Here is a 20,540-nt window from a genome sequence, read left to right as displayed (position 1 = left end):
GGCCTACAGGCAAAACAAAATTAAATAAATGTGGAAATAAAAAAAAATGGAAATAAATGTATAGCCTAAATAAATGAAAAAATAAATAAATGTGAAAAAATACAATAATTCATAAATAAGGAGATACCATTTCATATTTATGTTTATTATTTATTTATTATTTCGGCAGCTTTAGCATTCCATAGTAGCCACGCATTTACTTGAGCAGCTGGTTAAATGTGACTGAGAAATATTGTAAGTATTAACCACCAAACTAGAGTAGGCTACTACTTGGAAAAAAAGCGCAGAGTTTTCTCCGACCGCTCTGCGCATGCGCGAATCACATGTTGCTCTGTTGTTATTGCCATTGCTTGCTGTACAGTCAGTGAAGGACAGAAAGCGGCACACGCGCACACAGGCGAGCTGGATTAGACTCGGACTGGATCTGGCAGGATGACATGCTCAGATAAGAAGACTACACATGAGTCACTGATTAAAATAAACTGTCGCTGCATGCGTATGTTACAGCTGTCGACGGCGCTTTGTGTAAAGACATTCAGCCAGTGTCACGGTCGCATCTAGTGCACGCGCAGAGATGGACGCGCATCTGTGGGATCAGCTCCAGGCTGGCAGCTCGGAGGTGGATTGGTGTGAAGGGAATTATCTCATATATCCTGGAATAGCGGAATTTTATAACACGGTACGTCGGTCATCACTCTCTTTGTTTTGTTTCATGTGCCATATTGTGTCACTAACATATGAGCGGCTGGCAGTTCGAAGTCTTTAAACTTTAGGGCTGCTTTGCCTGTGCTCTGCTTGTACATCATATACGATGTTCAAACATGTTTTTGTCTCTTTTCAGATAAGCAACGTGCTGTTTTTCGTCTTGCCTCCAATCCTCATGTGTCTGTTTCGTCAGTACGCCACACATTTCAACAGTGGCATCTATCTCATATGGACTCTGCTGGTGGTTGTTGGTAAATTTTCATCCCTCATTATTTCCAGCTGTTAAGAGTGACCGTGACCGAAAGTAACTTCTTACACAAGTATGCCGGAGCTCAGGTTTTTCAGCACATAGGAGGTGGCAGTTAGTGAACTCGTTCTTCCTCCTTTTCTGGAATATTGCTAACTTAGTCTTCAGGAAATAGCTGAGCAGTTCAGGAAGGGCCACTGAGGAAATACGTTATCTCAGTAAAATATTCAGTATTACAGCACAGTTATATATCAGTGGCGCAGTGGTGTAACTGAAATGTCACACTCACAGTTAAAACAATTTTTTTTTAGAAAACAGATGTAAATGTAGGCTATGTCCCAGTTTAGTGCTGTTCCTAGACTTATGAGGGCCCTAAGCAAAACTTTTGTGACCCCTTAATCTGTTATTTCAGACAAGTTTCACTGTCAACAAACAACAGTGAGTTGAAACAGTCAATAATACAATAAAAAATAAGAAAATTACAACAATTGAAAAACTATGCAAATGTAAAAAACAATATAGCCTACCAAAATAATAGCCTACTACACAGAAATTAATTAAATAAAAAAAACATTGACTAGTCTTCACTGAATTAATTCAGTAACCATTTAAACTATATTTTATGTGTGAACTTATGTTCAGCTGTTCAATAGTAAACTTATTTTCAACTCTGTCATCAAGCTCAGTTAATACTGGTCACAGTGGTTGAAAAAGTAATTAATTTTTTTTAATGACTGGTGGTTTCGCTAAATAAGACCCTTATTTCTCGGCTGGGATCGTGTAGAGCCCTTTGAAACTGCAATTTGGACCTGCTAACCGTTGAAGTCCACTATATGGAGCAAAATCCTGGCATGTTTTCCTCAAAAACCTTTATTACTTTTCGACTAAAGAAAGAAAGACATGAATATCTTGGATGACGTGGGGCATGGGGGGTGAGTAAACTAAATTATCAGGAAATTTTAATTCCGAAGTGAACTAATCCTTTAATTTCACCACGCTGATTGCTCACTAAACCCCCCACTGCCTCCCTTGCCTCCTCAGAGGAAACTTGCTCTGCTCTGGATAAGTGTGAAACATTTTTGCCTAGTTTCACAGACAGGGTTTATATTAAGCCAGGATTAGGCCTTAGTTCAATTAGGACATTTAAGTAGCCTTAGATTAGAAGTGCCTTAGAAAAAACATTACTGGTGCATCTTGAGACAAAACAATGGCAGTGACATTTTAAGATATGTCAGTGCAAGCTACTTTCAGTTAAAACGGCTCAAACATGCATTTTATTCTGGGACTAGGCTTAAGCCTTGTCTGTGAAACCTGAGGTTCATTACCCAGGGTTAAAAATGACCATGGGTTACAAAGCACATTAATACTGGGTTAAGGACAGCATGAGTCGATCCCTTGTCATTGGAGCTTTTTGTTCAGTTTACAGAAAGCCTCAAAGACCACATTTCACTTGGTCGTCTGCAAGATGTGTTAATATTCACATGACCCGAGCGCTTCACAAGTCTGCATTTGTAAAGCGTATATATTTTAAACAATGAAGCTCTATGTCCCTGTCAGTTTTAGGTTTACAAAAGCTTCCCTTCTCACACTGGTGTCGCCCTCACTGCTTACTGACAACCAGAGCTGCAGTTTTATCAAGCTTCTTCCTTTTTACTTACTATTTGGGGCTGCTTTATATTCTGTCCTGTAACCACCGAGGTTAAGACAATCACTTGGGAAATTGGTCCGGGATTTGTGCTGGAGTGCGACTTGTTCCCAACAAACCGCTGGTGTATTTAAAGCTCGCTGGCAGTTCTGTCTGTGGAGCAGCATGGGAAAGAAGCCAACTCCGCACAAACACTGCTCTGTACAAATGTCTTCAGAGTTTTTCCGCTCTAAAAGAAGCTGCTGACTTAATTAATCCGGGTGGGATTTTGAGTCAAAGTCCTCCTTGCCGTCATATAATACAGTGAGTTTAGTCAAAGGATTAGACACCGACATAGCTGAATTCTTTCAGGACAGAGCTTTGGGGGATTCAGCGCTGTTCGCGGTGATGGAGGAGGCATGTTATAAGAACACTTTGAAGACTTTTTTAACTGGGATTTAATTGGCAAATTATTATGTGCTTTTGGATAAATAGTGGCTGAAATATGAACATCTTCTAAGAATATAATTAAAATCAAGTCACATTGATTTATAGAGCGCTATACTATATGCACTAAATTGCAACTTCATCATTAAATACAAATACATGACACAAGTTTCAATAGAATTGACATTAAGTTTGCCGTAAATGCTTGTCAAAATATTCAACTGTACACAAGACAACAGAAGTAATTCTGAAAATAATATAAAGATTTACTTAGTGGTTAAAAAAGCATTCTAAAGTTCAGCTAATTGCATTTAATATAAATGTAAGCTATAGTAACATGCAGTTAACTGTCCGAAAACATTATTATTATATATTTTAAATAAACGTATCAGTACTCTTATTAATAATATGCTATAGTGTAGTTCTTTTCAAGAGAAGTCAATGAAACGGCGCACTTTACTCCAAAATTTAACATTATTTAAAATGAAATTCAAAACATTTGTTTGTTCGTTTTTTAATGTACAATCATACGGCTGTCCTTTAGGTATAGGCTCCACTTATTTCCATGCTACGCTGAGCTTCCTGGGGCAGATGCTGGATGAACTGGCCATACTGTGGGTGCTCATGTGTGCCATCGGCATGTGGTTTCCCAAGAGATATCTTCCCAGGATATTCCGTAAAGACAGGTGTGCTCTCATATCCACAAGCATGCACATTTTGATCGAAATGTACTTGTAGATAGCGATTCTGCACAACGTTCTGCACTGCTTTTCTCTAGTTTCTCCATGTTTTTCCTTTTCCCTGTTTGTCACTAGATCGAGGTTTAAGATGGTCATCGGCATTCTCTCAGGGATCACCACCTGTCTGGCCTTCATCAAGCCAGCGATAAACTCCATCTCTCTCATGACGCTGGGAATCCCGTGCACTGCTCTTCTCATCACTGAGCTAAAGAGGTCAGTGCGCTTGTTGAAACTCAGCATCAGTCCTCTAGTGCTTTCCATATTATCGCATTACATATTTATTGCTGTGCATGTTCATTTCAAATCACAGTGACAGCTCCCTTTAAATAGCCTTTATATGTCTTTATTTATATTCAAAGTCCCTATACGTAAAGCATATTTTAAAGGCAGTCTTGTATTTGTAATATGAATTGGATTTAATGTATAGGAAAGCACATGCACTCAAAAATAATAATTTTGGCCTCTTGTTAAATTTAATTAATTAAAATAAGCAAAAGTAACACGATTGTTTAATATTTTGTCACAACTTAATTTAATTGTGTCCAATCAACCTAATATATTTAAAACAGAAGTTTACTTAATTAATTTGTGTGAAAACTACATGAATAATTTTTGTTGACATCTAACTGGGCAGTGGAGTTCCCAGCATGCTTTGCAAGGGACTGCATATATTTAGGGATTAAAGTGTTATTTTATGTGTTTTTCAGTGAATGGAAAGATGTTGTTAGTTAATGTTAGTGTTTACAGTTATGTTAGAAACTTAGAGGACTTTCTGTAATGTTTTGAATTTTGTGGTTACCATTATGCAGAAGAGTGGCGACTGCGTTGAGGTTGTGGGCACTCAGTATACTGTTTATGTTCATTAAACCTCACAGAACTGCACAAGTAATATTTAACATTACTCTATAAAAAGTGGTTTTAATTAAATAGAAAACTAGTAACATCTAGCATTGTAGAGTCAAATTAGCTACAATTATAATGTTGGTGATTTTAGGCAGGACAAAAACTTACCTGACTAAACTTTATCTAGCAGGATTGACTACCGGTAAATTAATTTAAGTTCATACAACAAGATTACAACAAATCATTTCAAACAAATTAGATTTTGTTGGAAAAATGTAATTCAATTTTGTGGAAAAGTTGTCCTTAATTAAATTTTTTGAGTGTGGTTTCCAGCTTCAAATGAGCTGTTTTTCCCTATTAGTATTACCCTGTGGGTCGCTTAACTTGTCCCTCATGTTTTGTGTGCTGCTCCTTGTGAAAAATACACTTTAGCATACTTTTAAAAAGAGTACTTATTATTATGAAAATAATATATTTTAAAAGAAAATACTTAAGTGCAAACTGAATGTAATGTTTTCGGACACCTAATTGAATGTTAGTGGGTATTAAATGAAAATGTATTATAGTTTATATTTACATTTATATGATATATTTATATACGACTCCAATTCAGAAGTTGACCTGTTGACATAAAGTAAAAAGGAATGCATTGTATTTCAGCCTTATTCATATGCGATTTCAGGACATGCAGTGTCTAATCTCATTGAATTATCTGCATATAGGGCTATACTTGCCACTTGTTGTTGGTTCAGAAGGAAAGGTTGTTGCTGTTTGCCTGCCATTCTCGCTCTGTCTGCACAGCTTACGTGAAACGCGTTGACGACGTATGATGTCTGCGTGAACAGGCAGCGCAGTGGGATGCAAACACACGTTGACTGATAGGAAACGCATGCTATCATTTCATTCGGACCGGATGCAAATATTAAACGAACATTTTATGGTCCTACGCCTTCCACAGATAAAATAAATCTATAAAAATACATTTAGGCCGCTTAACATAGTGATTGCTATCGGGATATGAGGAGACTTTCAACCAGCATAACAAAAATGTTTCTGTAGAGAATCACCTACTGCACATTTAAAGTAAAACTTTTAATTTGACATTATTAAGAAGTGCTCTTTTTAAAAGTGTACTTAAGTGTGTTAAGAGACATAGTTAATAAAGTGTACTCTCGTTAAGTAAACTTATGATTTGCACCTGGAAGACCATAAAACAGGTATAAAAATAAAATAAGATGTACATTAAACAAGGGACCCATCTTGAGGGTGGGCCACTCACATTTTCTTCAGAACATCCTAAATGTAGTTTATTAAAGGGATAGCTCACCCAAAAATGAAAATTCTGTCATCATTTACTCACCCTCAATTTGTTCCAAATCTGTTTAAATTTCTTTGTTCTGCTCAACATAAAAGAAGATATTTTGAAGACAGTTTGTGACCATGCTGCTTTGGGGCACCATTGACTACCATAGTAGGAGAAAAAAAGTTCTGCTCCAGAACTGTTCAGTTTCTCACATTCTTCTAAATATCTTCCTTTGTGTTTAACAGAACAAATACATTTATACAGGTTTGGAACAACTGAGGGTGAGTAAATGATGATTTTTGGGTGAACGATCTCTTTAAGTTAAGTTTCAAACTGTCTATTGACCTTTGAACATAAGTTCAACTAAACAGACAGTGTGGTTGTCCTAAAACACAACACCACACTGATACTTTTTGTTCTTAAAGAGATCCAATGTGAAATTAGTTTTTTAGCACACATGCTTGAAATCCTCTGGCCTCAGGAAACCCTGTCCAGATATGCATAGAGTTAATTTGCTCTGTAGATGAAGAAACAGGCTTATCAGCGGCTTCCTGAAAATGAGATGCACTGCTGTGGTTTCCTGATAGCGTTTCTCTCTGCGTTCGGACCGGTTAGATGTAGCTTTTATCTTACAGCAAACCATGTATGAGTTTGTAGTTTTAGTTAGGTACAACAGAAGATCACTGTGCGCTTATACATTAGGAACTAACGCATGACAACTCGTATTGTATATATATATATATATATATATATATATTAAGTGTATATATTAGGGTATTTTTAATTTCTACCGTTCCTGTCTCCTAAATAGCTTGGACTTTGTGTCTCAGTTCCATTGTATCGAATGCTTTTTGTTTTGGCCCTAGTCTTCATGTGTCCTCCTGCTTAATGGACAGTCATAAATTAAAAGGATGCAACATTCTTGCTAAGGTCAATATTGTGTTATTAATGTCCAGAAAATGTTGTTAAATAAATACAGGAAGTACAACAACAGGACGTTTCTCACACAGTAATGGTCTGGATGGAATACTTGATTATAATTTTAACTGTAGTGTGTTATTCAATTTTACATTTAAACCTAATATATTGCAACACTTTATTTTAAGGTGACGTCGTAGTTACACGTTACTACATGTACTTAATATAGTAGTAAGAGTAAATTATGCATAATTACAAATAACTACCAAACTCTAACCATAACTCTATAGTAAGTACATGTAATTAATGAGTATATTATGAGTAAGTACAATGTTACTACATCACCTTAAAATAAAGTGCAACTTCATTGTTACAAGTGTGTGATTACAAATATTTAAATGCATGGCATAAAAGTTCAATAGAAACGGTCCTTTTTAAATGTGTCAAAAAGCACTCTAAAGTTCAGCAAATTGCATTTAATATAAATTTAAACTATATTGCATTCAAATTGAATTGCAGTTAAAGTGTCCAATCACCATATTCAGTTCACACTTAAGTATTTTATTTCTATAATAAGTGCTCTTTTTTTTTAAGTATGCTGAAGTGTACTTCAAGGCTTTGTTTTTCAGTTTGTCTGAGTAACAGTTTGCACTTCCTCCCTCCCTCCCTCCCTCTCTCTCTCTCTCTCTCTCTCTCTCTCTCTCTCTCTCTCTCTCTCTCTCTCTCTCTCTCTCTCTCTCTCTCTCCCTCCCTCTCTCTCTCTCTCTCTCTCTCTCTCTCCTCACTATTTTTACACCACCCGCTAGCGCTCTTTTTTTTTTCATTCTCAACACAGCATGCCTTCAGAATTGGTTTCATCACTCAAATTTTTTTTTTATCATAGAGCTCTTTTCAAAATTATTTTTAATTGGCCACTGCACTGATCTTTTACAATTAAATAATTGATTAATATTTTTAAGTTTTAGTAATTTTATAGTAATAAAGCTTGTAAATTTGTTATATTTCTGTTTAACTTTATTTTTATTGCAGTAAGTTGCCATGGAACATTACTAATTTTCATTTAAGTTTTTTTAGTTTAAAGGTACTCTATGTAACTTTTTAGCCTGCATGCACTTTGTGAAAGTACATTGTTTTGGTTGTGCTTTGGCTCTGCGCGACTGTGCGGATGATTGTGGTTCTTTCTCATAACAAAAAAAAAAGAGAGAGATTATCCTACGGCTCACATCCAACATTCACCTCAAGGCTAAAGAGATATAACCAGTTTAGATGGAAAGGATCTCAAGCTGACTAGCTAAAGACGTTAATGTAGCTGCACCCATTAATAAACACGGTACTTCCTTGCATTATTAAACGACCCTTCAAAATAGATAATGCTTTACAATGAACTCTGTAATGCCGGGTTCAGACTACACAATATTTTGGTCTGTTATGTACTCAGTCAATTTATGCGATTTTGACTCCTAAATTCCTGTTGTGTCGTGGACAAGAAACATGTCAGACTAGTTTTTTTTTTTCTAAGGCATGTTTATAAAAGCTATTCACCCTGTCTGTGAAACCAGGTCATATTTTTTCACATTAAACCAACTCTTTGGCAATTGCTACTAATAAAACACTGGGAGAGGGAATAAGATAAGCGGGAAAGGCAGAGTGCTATGATCAACAAAATGTGGAAAGGATTAAAGAAAGTAATTATTTACAAAGGAAAATATCTATACACAAACAGAGGTTGGAGATTTAGCTGCTCCATGTCAACCTTTCTCGCTCGTTCTAAGCTGAACTAACCTACGCAACTTCAGCATACACACGTCAAAGTGACTAGGTTTCTCTTAGTGTTGTTTACAGATATGACTAGACTAGGGGTGGGAAACACCAGAGGCTCATGATACTATATTATCACGATATATACTTAATCCACGGTATAATATTATTGCAATTTCAAACATTTTGTGATATGCTGAGTATTGTGATCATATATAGCAATATATTACGATTTATAAAAAATAAATAAAACTGCAAATGTCACCAAACTGCAAACTTTGTCCACATATATTTTTTATCTAATACGCTAAAGTTCTCAGTGTGTTTATTTCACATCCTTTGTCCTTTCCTTTCAATATACGTCTTTTCCTCATATTTGAGACATATTTTTAATAGAAATTACATTGTTTGCACATTTTCAATGTTTTCACACTCAATTCAATGTATTTCTTTCTACAATACATATTATTTTAAGCAGTTTTACAAAGAACAACCTTACTAACACCTTAATAATAATTCTATTTAATTTAATTTCAGCTTTATTAAAAATCGCTTTCATCAATTCAAATAGTTTTAGTTTTAATAAACAATGACAACACTTCCACGGCTGTCTGTAATTACGGCTGTGCAAGAAACATTCATCTGTTAGCTGCCGTGTTTGTTTACCGTTATAACAAGAGAGATTTGGTTGGTTGTGTGTGGGCAGGACTGTGAAAATGATCAACAGCGTGATCCCATCTGGGAAAAATCATGACGAAGATCACTCTCGAATGAAACCACATCATTTACAGTTATTTCATGTCAAGCAAACAGGCTGTTGGCCATTTTATCCAATGCTATATCAGATGTGGATATAATCGTGAGTGCAATCACTTGTACTAAAAGTAATAGTACATCTTCCAAAAGCTGCACTATTTGACTGGTTGTGTGGCATGTTTTATTAGTATCATTGAGATACTATTTTCTATTTATATAGTTCTTTTAATATTTATTTACATTTTTTATATCCATTTATTTCAGTTCGTTGTGTTTAGTTATTTTAGTACATCAAGTTAAACTAAATGAAAATGAGAAGTGTTGCTTGTTATTTTATTTCAAGTTAAAACATGGTTTTAGTAATAAGACTTTACAATAAGAATCCATTTGTTAACATTAACTACGTAGTTAACTAATGAACTCCTAAAGCATGTATTAATCTTAGTTAATTTAAACATTTACTAATACATTGTTAAAATCAAAAGTTGTATCTGTTAATATTATTTAATGGACCTGAGCTAACACGAACTAACAATGAATAGTGGTATTTTTATTAGCTAACGTTAAGAAAGATGAATAGACACTGTAACAAATGTATTGCTCATACTGTAATAACCCTGTTGTTCAAGACAGTTTAAGTCTGAACAGTAGCACCTGTTAAAGTCGACATTAAATCAAAATTGACCCTATTTACCTTGTTAGCGCATATTACTAGTCTTGTGGTGAACAATTAATCTGTGCAAGTTAATACACAACGCAAGTTTGCCATGGTAATCTTTAATCAAAGACTGAAAATTACTTCCGGTCTGGAATGGCGTTCCATTTCTGGTGACGTCAGTTTGACGTCAGAGATGGAGAGCAGGAGCGCTAGAGTAAAACCCTGCCCTCTGTTCAATGTTCCCTTTCTCTTGGAAATACGTCACAACACTGGAGAAAAGTCGTTTGCAACTTCCGGTTCACACGGACTTTAATCAAACACATCCTGCTTGTGTTTATAATGTCTGTAGGTGCGACAACCTGCGCGTGTTCAAGCTGGGTCTGCTGTCTGGCCTGTGGTGGACTCTTGCACTCGTGTGCTGGATCAGTGATCGCATTTTCTGTGAGATGTGGTCATCTGTCAACTTCCCGTATCTACACTGTGCCTGGTAAGTGCACTTGTCAGATCATATAGCACCTTGTGTGCATGCTCAGTGTGCTGCACATATTGTACAAGTAAGCCAAAGTGAGCATTGTCAACACAACGCAACATTGCTTTACTCTATGTACCGTACTTTTCCTGTAGAGCAGGGTTTCCCAAACTGTTGTTCGTGAGTGAAGTGAGGGGGGTTTGGAAGTAGCTACTAATTAATGAAATCACAAAAGTGAAAAAATTTAAATGAAGAAATTAATTTAGAGCTATTACTAAGAACTAAAGCCATTAAAAACATTTTAACTGAAGTAAAAAAAAAACATATTTTATTTAAACTACCGTAGTTGCCAAGGCGACCGTATTCATTTAGTTGAACTTAATTCACTAAAACAACACATTAAAACTGAAATAAAAAATATTTTTGACATATTAAGAAAAATAATAAGAAATGAAAATGAAAACAGAAAATACAAAAATGAAAACATTAATATAATTACAGAATTATATAATTTTTTATATGATAATTAATATAAAATCAAATAGTGTCTAAATGATATTAAAATAACACTGATGTACTTTAATAAATGTAATACAGAAGAGAATACCTTATTCTTAACATTTTCCACCTACATTTAAACAGATACACTAATACACTGTAAAAAAAAATAAAAAAAATTGAAGTTGTAAATAAAAGATTGTAAGAATACATTTTACATTGTTTCTTCAAAATTTCACATTTAATTCAATGTTTTACTTACATTTTCTTTGTAATTATTACTGAAGTTTCTGAGTGAAAACTGTAATTTTTGAAAGTAAATTCTACACCACTTTTTTTTTTGTTCAGTGTAGTTCACCCAAAAGTGAAGATTCTGAAATGTTTGTAAACTGAAAACGTTATGTCTCATATAACTGTAAAGATTTGTGGGCTGATATCCATTGTAAAAAAATAAAAATAAAAAATCAATAAATTATTATTATTTGATTATTGTTATAATATATAATTTGCTGTTCATTTCTCCCCTTTATGCATCTGTTTAGGCATATCCTCATCTGCTTGGCGTCCTACCTGGGATGTGTTTGTTTTGCTTATTTTGACGCGGCGTCTGAGGCTCCAGAGCAGGGGCCCGTGGTCAAATTCTGGCCCAGCGAGAAATGGGCTTTTATCGGGGTGCCATACGTCACTCTTCTCTGTGTGCACAGGAAGCCCTCGATTAAGGTGACTTAACCTGTGCTTCCTAAGGTGTCTGACTACACTTCAATGCACTTTGTTATAGACATTCACACAAAGGAGAATCTTGTTTTTGCATGTGGATTTGTAAGGTTTTGTTTTTGGGGGAAGATTTAGAGTATTTAGTGTCTTAACTGCACAAATAGAGCTTTAAGTTTACTTTGGGATAAATTCTGAGTGATCCAGGATTTCATGTTATAACTATACATGGTGTTACTACCTGTCAAATGTTTGGAATAATTCAGATTTAATAATGTTTTTGAAAGAAGTCTCTTCTGCTCACCAAGGGTGCATTTACAGGTATGTGAAAACTGAAATAACTGTTTATGATCCTTCACAATAATATTTAGATTTTATGCTCAAGAAACATTTGTTATTATATTCAATGTTGAAACCAGTTTTTGCTGCTTAATAAAAAACAAAAAAAACTTTTATTCAGCAAGGATGCATTAAATTTATCAAAAGTGACAATAAAGTCATTTTTAGTGTTACAAAAGATTTCTATTTTAAATAAATGCTGTTCTTTTGAACTTTCTATTTATCGAAAAAATCATGAAAAAATATATAATTTTTTCCACAAAAATATTAACTGCCAAAAACTGTGTTCGAAACTGATGATAATAAGAACCATGGTTACATGGTTTTAAATTGTGCTAATATTTTTCAACTTATTTTTTTTACTGTATTTTTGGTTAAATAACAGCAGCCTTGGTGAGCAGAAGAGACTTCTTTCAAAAACATTTAAAAAAATATATTTCTTCCGAACTTTTAGCCTGTAGTTTATATAAGAAATAAGATGGGGATTTTAAAACAGATGTGATGTGCACACTAGCAATTGAGGCTGAAATTAAATATGATAATAGTAATGTTTTTTGTAAATTAACATTGTTAAAATCTTATTTTAAACTTCACCTATAATAAGGTAGCACAGCCATAGATTAATATGATATAACTATGTTAACACAAAGCATGTTTTTTCACAGTAGTTCTACTAGTTACTTTTTTTGACATAACAGTGTATACATTTAAAATGAAAAGGTGCACTAAGTGATTTTTCTTTGTTTTACTGGCTGATATGACAATGGTCTTGGACTTTATGAGTCTGACACCTATGGGTGTGGATGGAAAATGTGTCATTGTAGAAATTCTCTAATCACAAACATTTTTTCAATAACATCATTTATTAACAATTTATTTATTTCTATTCATGTTGTATTATTCAGCTGGTCATGTGATCCTGCAACCTGCCTTATTAACAGCCTTTATCTCATGGTACATAATTTTAAACATATTTGCCAAAATAGCTAATAATACATTTAGGTTTAAAACTTTTAAGTGTAAAAAAATGAGTTAGTGCACCTTTATTATGAATACCTGTAGGACACACAATCTTCTTCACCAACTGTCAGAGTTAATACAGGATAAGGCCTGATACTGTACCTCTATGCTGAGTTTATGATGTTAATGTTTAACGCAGCATAAACTGGATGTTTTTTTTATCTAGATATGTTAAGCCATGTTGCACTACTGTGAAAATGAATGGAAGGTATTGGACAGAAGACTTTAAAACTGCATGAAAATAGATGAACTAAATGTAAAGGAATGTTCTCTTGAGAATGAAAGTTTGTCCTTTACTGAATGTCTTCAGATAGAAGTGTATATATTTATATATAGCCTGTTAGTATTGCCTTCTCATAGACGAACATTAATTTTTTTACCTTTTATTTTTCCTCACTTAGTCTAACCTTACATTACTGTACAAACGCCTTTACAGTTTGTATCTTTATCTGTCAAAGAACAAATTGCCGTTGACCGATGGATTATGAATTTGGATTGCAAAATGGAGTGGTGCAGGTATGAAGTCACTTTGTAGGCCAACCGACAGTTAGCGTCACACTGGTTCCCTCGACAAAAACCCAATAGGATTTTTCCATAGGCTTTTGGATTATCACAAAAAAACAAGCTTTGTGATCAACAAAAGTTTATGATACTTACCGGTTTTGTCCATCAAGATAATTATCACAGATGAACACAACTTTTATGAATTTTGAAGCCTATAAATGTAGTCTCCAGAAGTTAAAAGCTAAAAGAAGGCTATAAAAGAACTACAACACTTATCTAAAAACATTTTTCCAGAACGTTTGCGTAACAATAGTTTAGGTAACAATAGGTTACAATAAGAGCACAATTATACACAATGAGGCTGTAAAGCGGACTGAGTTTACCGGGTTACCGTGATGATGTTCGATCTCCCCGACAGCCTCTATAGTCCCATTTAGACACTTGTTAGCAACCGCCTTTTTCAAGACACTTAACCGCTTGAAAGAATCGCGAGTAGGGTAGTACAGAATACAGATTTATTTTATGTCGTAGAATAAAACGTGAAAGTCTCTTGAGCTCGTGTTCACCACAGACCTTATTTCAGCCATTTAACCAAACCCCCATTCAAAAACCCATTGTCTTTGGAAAGATAAGTGGTAAAATGCTAACTCGCTTCCACGTTCTGGCCTACAAAGTGATGTCATACCTGCACCACTCTATATAATCTAATTAAATAAGGGGTGTCCAGTCCTCCTCACTGTCCTGCAGAGTCCAATCCTCCTCACTGTCCTGCAGAGTTCAGCTCACACACCAATTAAACACCTGAACCAGCTGATCTACTAGAAAACAGATACGGTTTTATTATTGGGATATACAAGGGTCTGTGGCTCTACCACTGGAGAAAGCGTAACGGCTAACTTGGATCACATGTGCCTTGATAACCAATCGCATTACAGCCTGGACGGCATTGAATTTCAGGCAACAGTCAATCACCATTTGAAGATACCATAGAAATGAATGAGAAGTGCCGTGAACTGAATCATACCTGTCGCGCAATTGTCCGTGACTTCTCTTATGAAACTGCATTTTTTTTTCAGTGTAAACTCTAAAACTAGATCAATCCAAAACAATGTTTAACAGCAAATATGTTAGATTAGCCGATGGGCTGTCGACTCATTAAATAAGCTATTTCCTCACAAAAGCATTTTATTCAGCGTAGTGATGCCTCTCCTCCATTGTCATCCATTAAAACAACAGGCTCTTGTTCTTCCCTGCCTACCGCAGCATTAGCAGGCGTCGCGCTTTTTTCGGCTAAGGTTGCAGGCTTGCCTTTAAGAGAAGTGTGTGTTGAGGCAAGTTGGAGCTAAACTCTGCAGGACAGCGGCCCTCCAGGAGCAGATTGGACCCCTTATCTAAATGATTTATTGAAGGATGAAATGCCAAAAACACAGTATGCAATAAAAACACAAATTCAGTTGTGGTTTATACACAAATGACACGTTCTATGACTTCTTGCTGCTTTCTTCCAATGCCACAAAATTGCATCAATATTAAGAGAAACTGAACATTACCTCAGTTTCTCAATGTTTTTGCCACTTATCCAGGGTTTTCTCAAAGAGCAGCAGAGAGATTTTGTATTTTTGTGTAACTTTCTGCTCAAGCAATGCACAATATGTACTGTAAGCCATTCAATGGCTATAACTTGTGTGAATATGTGTGTGTGTGTGTGTGTGTGTGTCACCCGGATCCAGATGCAACCCAGGGACCAATTATACAAAGACTATTTATTTTTGCGATAACCAATTAATAATTTTGTAACTACCACTGATTCATGATTTTGTAACCAAATGAGTTTGATTGTATTTTTACACTGATTTAATAAAAACATGCTGCAAATTAACACGTTTGAACAGTGCATGTCTTTCTTAAAATGTTCATGCTGAAAACAATCAACCTAACCTAATGCACATTCCCTTCTAAAAACACTTTCTAACATGGACATGTACTGACCCCTTGAGTAATGTACCAGCTTATTTCTGAGTAGAAGTATAAAAAGTAATGTTTTATAATATTGAGCTACTCCCTAAAAAAAGTAACTTTGCGTTACTAAATTACGGAAAGTAATGCATTGCATTACTTTTTCTCACCTGGGCTGGGCTTGTTTTGTTTTATAATAACAAAAAAAGTTCTGCTTATGGCTAATGTAAAGACCCTTTCACACCAAGGGTGCTTTTCAATACTCAAATATATGTTTCCTCGCTCCTCCGTCCTCCGTCCTCCAGCCCACGACCGTGACCCTGAAACCGAGCCATCTTGAAGGACATCTCAGGTATTTTGCACCGCGAGGAATGAGGAGCGAGGAAGCTTTCTGAGGAACATACTGTAGGTGGATCTGTCCCTCGCATAATAAGGGGGAGGAGCTAAGACACCAGGAAAGGATAGGAGGATGCACAAAGGCTCAGGCTGAAGGTAATGCAAACTCATGCCTGTACAGTAGAGGGAGCATCTCAAATAAACCTTTTTTTTAACTGCATTTTGCATTTTGAATCGCAGAAGAATAGGACGCAGGAGAAGAAACCTCAAGGCTGCGTCTGATGTTGCATACTTATTAATAATTACTTCACGACAGCTAAAAAGTATGTTCTGTATGAATGCAATCTGGGCCTACCAGCATCAGTTACCTCGCTTCACTAGCATTCACAAATCCTGTCCCGTGGCCTCATGGGACAGTGAAGTGTCGATTATGCACACTTCAGGATCTCGTCAGAAGTAGTAGGTCATCCGGGTACTTTTTGCCAACTCTTTTATGAATTCCATACTTGTTTTGTCACATACTGTTTTTCGCCTACTAGGGAAGTACCGGTATGTGATTTCTGATGCAGCCTCTTACTTCAGCAATAAAACCAAATAATGAACCAAAAATGTGATGCCATTTTTGTTTATTAGTAGGATTGAATTGGATTATTAAAGTTCAGCATCAAAGACATTGGTTAATCATTTATTTGTTATTTAAAATATTTATTTACAGGTTTGTGTAATATTCTAAGTTTGCATTTAATTTTTATTCATTTTGAGGATTACAAAATCCGTTTTTGTGCAAGTGAGATGAGTAAATGCATGCTCACATTAGTCTAGAACTACAATAACACGCTTACACAGCGCACACAACGCCTCTGCACTCACAATTTTCTCAACATGGGGACGGGAGAGGAGTCAGTCAATTAATGGGGAAAAGTAAATTGCGTTACTTGCTTGAAAAAGTAACTTGGTGTCTTTGTAAAAGTAACTTAAAGTAATCTGATTACATAACTCGCACTACTTGTAATGCATTACCCAAACACTGTTGATACTATGGTGGAAAGGTGACATTGTGAATGGCTGCATGACATGTTTCTGTTTCTATTTTCTAGCAGTTACATCAGTGTAACATGCTGCTTCTCAGAAAAAAAAGTGTATTATAGTTGTAGTATTTCAAGTTCAGGTACATTTTATTTGTCAAATACATACACAACACAAACATGTGCATTTGAAATATTTAAGTATTGAAAATGCATAGAATTTTTTGAACTCACAAACAACACAGGATAAATGTTGGTAAAGTTAACTATTTTTCAGCTGCTGCCACTCTATAAAATGTGCAATGTGTAAAGAATTAGTGTTTTGTAGAACAATAAAATGATACATGTGCAAATATAATATGAATATAAAATATTGTATAAAATGAAACCTCAATAAGACAAAGATCCATACAAACCACAATATTGAAAAAATATAAATAACAGTAAAAAAACAACAACATTCAGTGTTCGGAGATAAAGCACCAAAAATCACAGCATATTTCAAACATCTAGTTCGACTGCAACATTACATTATGTTAATAATACATCAAGCTGGAGTATTATGACAATGTTTTTCTCTGAAGTCTCTCCCACACGCTGGCTCTGTGTTCTGGTGTCAGGCAGGGTTTAATGACATTCTCAATGTTCTCCACTCTTCTTCTGAAACGCTCTCGGTCTCTGGCCATCTGCAGCCAACAAGAGCCGTCCCGTGCCTCCCTGCTAGCAAAACTCCAATCCACCAGGGGGTGTACAGTCACCCCATCACTGAAACACACCTGAAATAAGACAAAAGCATGTTATTGGATAGAAGTACACTTGACCGCTGTAACCTTAAGCCTGTTAGTCATACAGCACCAGTCACATGTCACATGACATCCTGACTTACAGGAACTGGTCTGACTACTAGCTACCGTCAGCTGTTGTCACGGAAGAGGGATGATTTAGTGTTTTCAGCCGCCTTATAGCAACCACAATATGAATCCATGTTTTTTTTAACTTTTTTCTTATGGGCATTTTATTTCCGGCATCTTCTTATCTTGCATAACTTCTGCTTTCTTTTAAAATTATCTATAACTTAGAATACCGTAAATACAGGTTAATTATTATCTTATTACTGCTCATTTATTTGTACCTTTTATTTTATTATTTAAATGAACACTTTATTATATCAATATTACTATATCCGCTTCCAGGTTGTCGAACCAACTTCCAGTCGAAATTCGGGAAGCACAGCCTCTTGGATTTAAAAAATATATATTTTTAAATCTTTTTTTTTTTTTTAAGTGGGCTTTTTGTTAATTGTGGTAATCATCACTGGTTTCCTGTTTTGTTCTACCTAGTATGTTCTTTTGTTGATTTATTCTGTATTTTATTTTATTTACTTTACTTGCATAATAAAGAAAATAAAGAAAAAAGTTATTATTTTATTCATTTAAAAGTTTGTTTCCATTGGTGTTATGGTTCATTAAAACTTAAAAAATGTGCTTGTTAGCTGAAATAAAATAAAATATTCAATGAAAAACTTAAACTAAAATAAAAAAAATTTGGCTTGACAACTAACTTAAATAAAATAAGTCTATTAACTATTACTATTAAACTAAAACCGAAATAAAAAATAAATCAAAGCTAAATATTAAAAAAACAAAAAGCACATACAATTATTAAAATAAAATGAAAACTAAAAATAATTCAACATGTGAATAAATACTATAAATAACACTGGTTTCCGTGAAATGTTTACCTTCTTCCCTCCCTCCTTTGAGTTTGGTTTTGGATGACACTCTTCTGGCCTTGTAGCTGGTGTAGGTTGAGCTTTGTTCTGTGAGCTCGGAGTTAGTTGGTTCTGCTTAGTGTTTGTTCTGGAGCCGGTGGACGAGCAGAAGCTCAGAGGGTTGTAGGGGTCATTGCTGTTGAAGAAGGATTCCCAAAGCTCAAGGCTCTCAGCTGATGCCTCAGAGTCATCATCATCATCATCATCTGACCATTCAGAATCCACATCACGTGGCTCACAGTCTTCCTCTTCATTATCCTCATCATCTTCTTCCTCATCAGTTTCTTCATCAGACTCCCATTCTGAGAGCCTGGCTTCATCGTCTCCCTCTTCATCCGAATCAATCACAGAGGATTCCCGCTCAACAGCAGGCTCGATCAACTCATCCTCATCATCTAACTCCATAACAACCTTCATCTCTGGATCCATCCCATCCCAGATTTCCCTTTCCAGGGCCTCCACACCTCTCTTGTTCAACTCGCCGGTCATGGTCATGTTTTTTCCCACACAAACGAAGAAAAACATCTTGGAGCAGAAAAGCTTTGCAACACTCATACAGCAGTCCACAACTCTTTGGATGACCTGCCACAGATGGAGTCTGATCTTCATGATGGATGTTTTGCGATAATAATTAAGATGTGGATCTTCATGCGTTCCAGGTTTACTGGACGAAAGCTCAGGACTCATCTTGGATTGCATGAATAGAGGTTCCTGAGGTAGACGGCACTGATATGGCAGTGGACGGTGTGGGGAAATGGTGAATGGTGCCATAATCACACTCAACTCAAATCTGTAAAAACAAAACAAAAAAAACATAAAACAACCAATATTTGTAATTATATAAAAGTTAAAACCAGTGGAAGATTTCTCAGTCCTCAAAAGGGTGTTGTTTGCATTGTTGCTACAACATAGACTATGAGCTATGACACACCAATGTGACACAGCCTGCCTTTCACTGCGTGCTGTCTAATACAGAACAACAATAAAAAAAATACCATGATACCAAAGTAATAGACAAATTATATATACCATTGTAAATATGTTTAACTAAATTGCTTCATTTATTGGTAGGCTACATCGAATAAAATATTTTAAATTTCTAACATCACGAGCGTTAATAGACATTACAAGGTTCTTACCTTTGTGAGTTTGTCAGCCTGTCGCTTGGCAGTCGCTCCAGCAGCGAATATTTGGTTCTCCAATGTTGAATGTACTAACGTACCCTAAAACACTGTTTGAGCAATACGACGACTTCAATTTAAACATAAACTCCATGTTCGCTTTGTTCATCAACATCTCGCGCTTGGTTCGTATTTCATGTATGTCATTATTCTTTGCCGTAAATAGAAATGCTGCTCTGAGTGACGGCGAGTGTTTATATAAACCGTGATGACGTTTGCATGCGGAGGCGGGACTTGCGCGTTCCTGGGAAATCACGTAACCCACGTTTCGTTACGTTTCGAGAAACTCCAGTGGTGGGCGGGGCTTGGCCAGTCTGGTTGAGACTGAATTGCATCATACCCTAATATGGAAATTGAAGTCCAGAACAAAACAGGCTGGAGGAGATTGAAACTGTAAACAAAAACATCTATATCAAGGGGACTTTCTTTAGGGGACGACATTATGATTATAAAGTAAAATGAAAATGAAAATGGAAAACACCAAAGAAGCCAGAATGCATGGGATTGGGTCCATAAACCAACCCTTAATTTTCTTTTATATCATAAAATATATTGATGAGCATATAGAGGTAGTAAAAAAGAATGCCACATGATGGGTCAAAGTAACTCATATGTGGCCTGCATGTGACTAATAGCCTAATGCTATATTGACACACACACACACACACACACACACACACACACACACACACACACACACACACACACACACACACACACACACACACACA

At 35.6% G+C, this 20,540-nt stretch overlaps 2 protein-coding genes across 2 annotated transcripts; one reads left to right on the top strand and one right to left on the bottom strand.

The window, feature by feature from the left end:
- Positions 1 to 260: 260 nt before the first annotated feature.
- Positions 261 to 15,020, top strand: acer2 (alkaline ceramidase 2). The gene is made up of 6 exons (XM_079595735.1): positions 261 to 679; positions 842 to 956; positions 3,568 to 3,709; positions 3,839 to 3,976; positions 10,349 to 10,486; positions 11,509 to 15,020. Exons 1-6 carry the CDS (start codon positions 575 to 577, stop codon positions 11,693 to 11,695), a joined length of 825 nt encoding a protein of 274 aa, XP_079451861.1. The 5' UTR covers positions 261 to 574; the 3' UTR covers positions 11,696 to 15,020.
- Positions 15,021 to 16,449: 1,429 nt separating this feature from the next.
- On the bottom strand, positions 16,450 to 20,054 carry ppp1r15a (protein phosphatase 1, regulatory subunit 15A). The gene is made up of 3 exons (XM_079595723.1): positions 19,768 to 20,054; positions 18,599 to 19,418; positions 16,450 to 17,633 (listed from the first exon to the last, which is right to left on the bottom strand). The coding sequence occupies exons 2-3, from the start codon at positions 19,397 to 19,399 to the stop codon at positions 17,418 to 17,420; spliced, it is 1,017 nt and encodes a 338-aa protein (XP_079451849.1). The 5' UTR covers positions 19,400 to 19,418; positions 19,768 to 20,054; the 3' UTR covers positions 16,450 to 17,417.
- Between the last annotated feature and the right edge of the window lie 486 nt (positions 20,055 to 20,540).

Source organism: Phoxinus phoxinus, assembly GCF_949152265.1.
Source record: "Phoxinus phoxinus genome assembly, chromosome: 2".
In the NCBI taxonomy this organism is placed as follows: Eukaryota; Metazoa; Chordata; class Actinopteri; order Cypriniformes; family Leuciscidae; genus Phoxinus; species Phoxinus phoxinus.
This window is presented reverse-complemented; position numbering and strand designations above follow the sequence as displayed.